This window comes from Rousettus aegyptiacus, unplaced genomic scaffold (assembly GCF_014176215.1).
Source record: "Rousettus aegyptiacus isolate mRouAeg1 unplaced genomic scaffold, mRouAeg1.p scaffold_m13_p_2, whole genome shotgun sequence".
In the NCBI taxonomy this organism is placed as follows: Eukaryota; Metazoa; Chordata; class Mammalia; order Chiroptera; family Pteropodidae; genus Rousettus; species Rousettus aegyptiacus.
This window is the reverse complement of record NW_023416295.1, coordinates 169,730,563-169,738,331: the sequence shown is the minus strand read 5'-3', so window position 1 is coordinate 169,738,331 and position 7,769 is coordinate 169,730,563. Positions and strand designations below refer to the sequence as shown.

General features: G+C 56.2%; 1 protein-coding gene across 2 annotated transcripts; it reads right to left on the bottom strand.

Moving 5' to 3' along the window:
- Positions 1-1,403: 1,403 nt before the first annotated feature.
- On the bottom strand, positions 1,404-7,241 carry LOC107519284 (pyridoxal phosphatase). 2 transcript variants are annotated; one of them, XM_016161784.2, is made up of 2 exons: positions 6,455-7,241; positions 1,404-2,799 (listed from the first exon to the last, which is right to left on the bottom strand). In XM_016161784.2, the coding sequence occupies exons 1-2, from the start codon at positions 7,026-7,028 to the stop codon at positions 2,483-2,485; spliced, it is 891 nt and encodes a 296-aa protein (XP_016017270.1). In that variant the 5' UTR covers positions 7,029-7,241; the 3' UTR covers positions 1,404-2,482. The 2 variants fall into 2 exon arrangements, 1 of the variants encoding a protein (XP_016017270.1); XR_004955863.1 differs by lacking the exon at positions 6,455-7,241 and adding an exon at positions 5,870-6,434 and having other exon boundaries at positions 2,663-2,799.
- Positions 7,242-7,769: the final 528 nt, after the last annotated feature.

Below are 7,769 nucleotides of genomic sequence, written 5' to 3'. Positions count from 1 at the left end.
TGAAATATTAGCTGGAAATCCAGGTGAAGAGTATACTTGCAGTTTCGGTCAGTTTGAAACTTTTTAAAACCAAAAGTCGGGGGTGGGGGGGGGAGGAAACAAACCCAGCATGTTCCTCTCACCTTTTTGCTATCACCTGAAGCAGAGTCACAAAGCAGAGAAATACGTTGGGTCTTGCCTCATAATCACAGAATGGCTGCAACAACTTCTATACCCAAAGCTCAGAAGAGCGAGTCCCTCCTCCAAATCCTTAAGAGTGAGGCCAGCATTCCCAGAATCTCCCCGCAGACCTCTCCTTATGTCTTATTGGTCAGAAGTGCATCACAAGTCCATAGCTAGGGGAAATCAGGTGGCCATGATTGGCTTAGACGGAAGCCTCAATCAAGATGGCTGAGATGCTACCCCTGACTCCTGACTTGCCACCATGTGCTCCTCTGACGGAAATCAGGATTGTCAGCAAGGATGGTGGGGAGTAGCTGCTGGGTCCAGAGCGGGGCCAGGGAGGCAAGCACTGCCCTCCTGGCGGGGGAAGGCCTGATTCAGGCTGACCACTAGCTGTGCTCCATCTGCTTGGGTACAGGAACCCAGGCAGGCCAGAGAGTCTGCCCTGAGATGTTGGTCAGGTGAGAAGCACCCATTGTCTGGGAGGGAGCACAGCAGAAAAGGATACCTGGAAAGTGCCAGACCAAACCCCCTCCTACCTTAGCCTGGGTGAGCTGTTTATGCCATGTCCAGAGGTATCCACGAATGCACATTTGCCCTGGCTTCATGACGCAGCCAGGCTCAGTCAAGCACGCCCTCTTCCCAAGAAGAATCGCACTGAAGAGAATTCCCTAGACCTCCAAATTCCACCCCTCACTTTACACATGAGGAAGCAGGGTGAGCAGGAAGGGGCTTATGCAAGCTCAAGTGACAAGTCAGTAACAGGCAGGCCTGGAACAGTGAGAGCATCCCCCACTCAGCTTCTGTGGGACATAATGAGCTACCCTGCAGCCAGCTCACAGCTGGGCACTCGCTCTGCACGAGGCATTGGGGAGGCAGCAATGAGCACCCGGCCTGCGGACGCATGCATCCAGCAGGGCAGCATCCCACGTGTGAAGGTGCCTGAGCTCCCAGAGGGCAAGGACACTTTCTAGATGCGTGCCCTGGTCTAAGGTAACATCGCATTTCCCATCCCGATTCCCCGAGTCCTGTGGTGGAATGGGATGTGATACAAGCCAGCTGGGTTCACTGAGGGACTGAACAGTCAACACGTAAAGACTCGGCAAGAGATGATGTGCTACCGGCGTAGGGCACGACCGCACACTTTGTGCAGGTGAAGGTCACAGTGGGCTAGTTCCGGGAAGACCAGGCTCCGCCGGGGACTCCTCCCACCCTGCCTTGGACAGACTTGAACCCACACGGATGCTCCTACTCGCACTTTATTAAGTACGGGAGGGCTGGTTACAACGAGTAAGGGTGGCAGGGGAGGCCCAGCCCCCGCCCTCCCCATCACCAGCACATGGTAATAAATAGCCGGGGCAGGCACAGGGGGACAAGTGGCATGGCAAACACTGACAGCACAGGGAGGGACACGAACGCCCCCGTTCCAAGCTGTGGCCGCCACCAACACTGGACTGGCACCACGATGGGGGGCGGGGGGCAGCGCTCTCAGCTACAGACGCCCTGAGCCACTGAGGGCCCCTGGAGAGAAATCTTCGTGGAGGGGTGTCATCAGCACGTGGACCCTCATCAGCGGGAATCTGGACCCCTGGCTGGTTCAATCAGACCCATACTGTCAAGAAGCCACTGTCTCTCAGACTACTGGGTTGTTCTCTTCAGCACTGAAGGGACCAATGGGTCATTACCACCTGCTGACTGGGCTGTCCAGGATCTAGGACTTGAAAGGGTCCTTGTCACTTAGCCTTACGATGAGTCCACTAGGGCTTTTGGACATCAAAGGATCATTATTGCTTAGGCAGCCATCTGGTCTACTCAGGACCCAACATCAATGAACTACTATGACCTAAGCTTTCTGACTGGTTTGTTCTGGGCTCAAGACAATAACGGTTTGTGGTTACCTAGATCTGATTGGTCAACAGGAACCCAAGGCCAGGACCTAGGGGAACAGGTAGAGATCTAGAGACCCCAGGACGGGTGAGGGAGTTAAGTGCTCAGGGTTGGGGGGCATCTTCAGCCAGCATTGGGGCCCAGATTTCAACAAGGGGAGGTCACAGGGCAGGAAGTTAAGTCCACCTGGCTGGGTCAGGCCAGGGCAAACTGGTAGGAAAAGGGGGGCAGCTTCTGGGACAGCAAAGAGTACCCGGCCATTGCCGGGAGGGGATGCCAGGGCCCTAAAACTTTCCCTGGGTTCTGGCCCCACTAGGGTGTAGAAACTGGGGCGAGAGAGCCAGTGGCACTTAATGCAGCTCTCGGGCCATCACCTCCATCCATGGGACCTGGGTGGGGAGAGGGTGGGGCTGTGGCTGCAGGTCAGCCGGGCTCAGTCCTCCAGCCCTTCTACCAAGTCTGCAACGCTCTCCACATAGTAATGGGGCACGAGGTCGTGCTGGCCGGCTGCCAGGTAGGCCTGGGCCTCCTCCAGGCGGGAGACGCCAGTGAGCGTGAGCACGGTGGTCATGCCACAGCGGTGGCCGAAGAGAATGTCGGTCTCCAGGCGGTCGCCCACCATGAGTGTGCGGGCAGGGTCCACGCTGAAGTGCTCCGTGATGCACTCAAACATGTAAGGGCTGGGTTTGCCCACCACCAAGGCCTGGCGTCCCGAGGCTGTCTCCACGGCGGCGGCCAGGCTCCCAGTGCCTGCAGGGAGACGGAGACTCATCAGTGTGGGGGGCGGCAGGGAGGGTACCCGGGCCCTGGAACTGGAGCTCTCAGGGAGGTGGCTTGGCATGGGGGTACTACTATCAGGCACTGAAGTGAGTCAAAAGGCCTGCCTAGTGGGAAAAGAGTCCGACCTCTGCAACCAGATGCCTGCGTTCAGACTCCATCTTTACATTTCTCAGGCAGCATCCCCATCCCTAACATGGAACTTATCTCTTGGGAGACTGAACACGCCACTTCATGGAACTGAATCTGGGTCAGTCAGTCCTGCCTGAGGTTCGCTATTTCACCCTGGCAGCTGTGTGCCTTCGGGCAAGCTACACCACCTCTGATTTCCTTGGACGGGCTGGGAAAAGAGGATCTAAGGGACGTGCACCTTCAGAGAGGCGCCGTGAGCATCACGGGGGCAAGTGCTTTGGAAACGGAAAAGCGCCTCCCAAGCCGCAGTTGTGGTTATTGCTACAAGAATGTGCGCTCCAGGCATCGGGGAACTGGCTTGGCCCTTTTGGAACTCAGCAGGGAACAGAAACGTTTGCACCTCTGACCCAGTCAGCCTCCGCCAGGGCTGTGGTCACAAGGAGAGAATTCAGACTGGAGACAAAAAGCTACATGCTTACAGACGTCCGTGGCCACAGTAACTGTTAATACCCCAAACTGTGGACCGCGCCCGAGTGCTTAACAATAGGAGGACTGTTTAGGACAGTTCTGACTCCCGACCCAGTACCATCCTGCCCCACACAATGAGTTCACTGTGCCCATCCCACAGGCACGTCGCTGTGCCAGAAAGTTCTGCCTTCACACTAATGTCCCTCAACAAATGATGATGATGATCACAATTTACTAAGCACATTCCAGAGTGCTAGGGGCTGTGCTGGGTACTCATGGAAGCCCATTTTATAGATGAGAAAGCTGATGCTCAGTGATACTAAGTAATTTGTTCAGGGTTGCACAGCTTCATGAGTGACAGATAAAGCATATGCATTCATGTAGGTCTGGCCTAGTTATGTGCTGGACCAGCTTGTACTGGTTTCGGAGTGATGAATGTTTCATTTTCAGGAATTCTGTGAGCTGGTGGTTAAACAAAGACACTTTAAAAGTCCACTAATATCAACTTACAATTAAATGAATTATGTTTAACACAAAAGTAATAAATTCTCAAAACTGATCACTTCCTAATGGTTTCACGATTATCTATGCTCTTGAGATGATGTCTATCTGTACCGACAGGAATGCTATATAATAGTGCGTACACATCTTCCAAGCTCCGTGTTCAGGGACTTCAGGTTGGGAGCTTGAAAATTTGCTGCCGTGGGAGTATTTACCCCACGGACACTGGCAAATGGTATAAACCAGGGATCCCCAAGTTACCAAACATTTATCAGTACACCGCTGATCCGACCCCAAGCGCTCTGGCCTGCCTCCCTTCTCACAGCATAGTTAAGCCAAAGGCTCAGAAGGGTAAGGCGGCCCTGGACAAGGAGCGACACCGCTGGGAGGTTCTCCCTGACATCTGACTGAGAATTCACCTGCTCGTTTCCATTAGTAACCGGGTAGGGAAGAAAAGCCGTTTGCCCTCTTGGTGAGAGATCCCTTCCAGTGTGGGGAGGGCTCAAGAAAGGTCTCGGCTGTCAGCTCCTTCCTTTCCCACCAGGACAGAGTGGATCACCCTCAGCCGCCCATTCCCACTTCATCCACTCAGCTAATATTTACTGAGGCCCGAGTACACACCAGGCACTGTGTCAGGCACCGGGCTAGGGGAGTGAACTCAGCTAAGATCCCGGGGGAGCAAGATTCCTAGCAGGGCAGTCTAGGAACATAACTCTGCCCTCGGACCACCATGATCCCCTTCTCTTAGCATCTTAAAATCTAAGACTGTCACATGTTTTGCTGGTGACGTATTCCTAAGATAGCAGGTATTTCTATTTGCCAGCTCAAGTGGCTTCCCTGTGATCACAAGGTAGACATACAATTTAGGAGGCTTGCAGGGGCAGGGGAAATTGGGGTGAGAGATCTGCATTATTTCAGGTTTTATGAATAATGGGGGCCTTTCTTACTATTTGTATACCACCATCTCGGAGCTGTGCCATTCAGTGCACGAACGAGACAGCAGCGCTGTATTTGTTAAGCCTCTGCCTCCCTCTCTAGGCTGTGGATGTGACCAGCAGGGCCGGCAGGCACAGCTAAGCGTGTGCTGAGACAGAACGGGCAGGCGCGGGCAGGGCCTGGTCTCTCCCCAGCTCGTCCACACCACCCTTCCTGAGCCCGGGGGGACCTCTTAACCCACAGCCTTAACCTGTGCTTTGAGGCCTCCAGGCAGCTTACTTTTCGTAGCATGGCCTAGGGCAGGCAGGAGCTGCTGTAGCTCGGAGCCTGACCAGGGCCCTTGCCTTGGATTTATGGGGAAACTGAGGCTGAAGTGGTCATGCAGCAAGTAGGTCTGCAACAAAGCTAGGACAGGCCTAGAACTATAGCTGCCCAGCCTGGAACTGGTTCTGCCAGTTCCCTGAATGCCCCGTTCTGCAAGATGTCTCCTCTATGAAGCCCTCCCAAATCCCCTTAAGCTCTAGGCCCTCCCCGCCACCCCATCATAATACTGTCTACTCCTCAATTGGTACCATCCTGACCCACAGGGATTTAGTATCAATGACTGCCTGGGTCAATGACAAGGAGTGGCCAGCAAGGAGTGATGGCGATCTGTCCCTGCCCTCAGCCTGCTGACTGGGGTACTGACCTGTCCACACACACACCACTGTCAGTCAACCTCTGCTACCATCTGCTCGTCTGACTTGAAACCTCCAAGATGTAGTGTTTACCTTGCTCCTGCTTCCTCTGCAGGTGTGAATGACAGCAGTGAAGAGTGCCTTGGATGGAGGAGGTGGGGGTTGGGGTGGCCGCAAGAGCCAAAGTCAGATCCCTGTGCTCTCGGGCAGTTTACGTCCCCTCAGCTTCAGTTTCTTTAACTGAGAAATGGGACAATAACCCCCATCTTCAGAGTAATTTGGAAACTACTGAGGTGCTGTAACATGACAAGGCTCTGGATACAACTTACATCATCTGAGAACCTGTGTGTCCAGATCACTCTGCCGCGGGATGAAACTGGCCTGGTGAGCATTCCCATTGTACAGCCAGGACAGAGATGCTCTGAGGTTATGTAACTTAAGAATACAGAACCCTGGGGCTGGAACTGTAACTCAGGTCCAACTCCAATCACCTCCTGTGCTTCCTCACACATGACTTGCTCCAACAAGGGGACAATCTTTCCAGGCTTTGTTCTCAAATCTGCGACCTCACCCTGATGAGACAATGCAAGAGTCCTTGAGGCTGGTTCAGAAAGGGTGGAGCTGGGAGTCGAGGGACCTGGATTCCAGCGGCAATCTCAAGAGCCACAGTGGGCCTCGGTTTCCTCGTCTGTCAAACGGAGACCCCACTGCTGCTCCTCACATTGTGGCGGCTGCAAGAATTACCAGACGTGGACAAAGCACCCTGGGCTCTTACTGGGGGGCGGCCGCCCTCGTAAGCATTCTGTTTCCAGCTTGTCACCTGGAGACGCCCCCTCCCTGCCTCCCACCCCCAGGCATGGAGATGAAAGTGCAGGTCGCCCCTCCCCTCGGTTTCCTCGCCAGCCCGCGCTCACCGGGGGTCCGGCTGCCGTCGCTGAGCGGGTGCCACGGGTCGCGGTCGGTGGCCACGAGCAGGCAGTCGGGGTCGCGCAGGTGCGCGCACGCCTCGCTCAGCTTGGCGAAGGAGAAATGCTCGTCGTAGCCCACCAGCACGGCGCGCACGCGCAGGGCCGCGCCTGGGTCCTCGCTGGGGTCCCCCGCCAGTCGCAGCCCCGCGGCGCGCAGCTCGGCGCGCAGGCCCTCGCCGCCCAGCACGAACACGGAGCCTGGCGCGTCCGGCAGCCCGAGCAGGCGCTGGCGCAGCAAAAGCGCGGCGCACAGCGCAGAGCTGAAGAGCTGCTCGGCGCGCAGCCCCCCGAAACCGAGGCGCGCGAAGCGGAGGGCCAGCTCGGGCCGCGCGCGCCTGCTGTTGTTGCTCACGAACAGCGCCGCCTTGCCGGCCCGCGCCAGCCGCTCCAGCAGCTCCGGGGCGCCCGGCACAGCGCGCTCGCCGTTCCACAGCACCCCGTCGCAGTCGAAGAGGACCCCCTGCGCCCGGCCTAGCACGTCGCGCAGGGCCGCGCCACACAGCCGCTCGCAGCACGCCATGCAGCCGAGTGGCTGCCCGCACGCTCGCGACGCGCTGCTCTCAGTCCGCGGGCACAGCGCACTCGCCCGCACCTCGCGGGTCCTCCGCACCTGCCAATCGGCACGCCAGAAGGTCCAGGGGGCGGGGTCATGGCCTGGCCTGCGGCCAATGGGGGCGAGAGTCTCGGACAGCGGCGAGGCTGTTAGCGAACGCGGCTTGAAGAAAAGGGCGGAATCGCGGCCGCCACCGAGCCTGGGAGCCAATGATGACCTAGCGTGGTCCTTCGCCCCGCCTCCCGGCTGTGCTGGGCCAGCCGCTGCTGAGTTTTAATCCCGACCACCCTCTTACAGGCTGGGAGTCTGGGAGACTGATGCGATTTTTGACGAATAACGAGTTATGAGTAGAAAATGTCACGAATAGCAGCCTTGAGCTCCCCAGCCAATCAGAAGCTTAGGGGGAAAACCGATGAAAGGAGACGTCTTTGGATCGAATCCAGTTGCCTTCTGAACCGTGGACGCTGCTGTTCTGAGCAAGGTCCTGAGAAGTGTGTGGGTATGATGGGGAGACAGGCGCTCGGTGTCTTGAGTGCTGGAGCCCTTGGCCTAGACCACCTATTGTCCACAATGGCTGTACTGTAGAGTCCCCTGGAGCACTTACTTATTCTTTTAAAATATAATTTATATACAATAATATGAATAGATCTTAAATGTAAACTTTGATGACTTTTGATAAATGCTTTTTGCATGGTAAGGTCCGGAGAT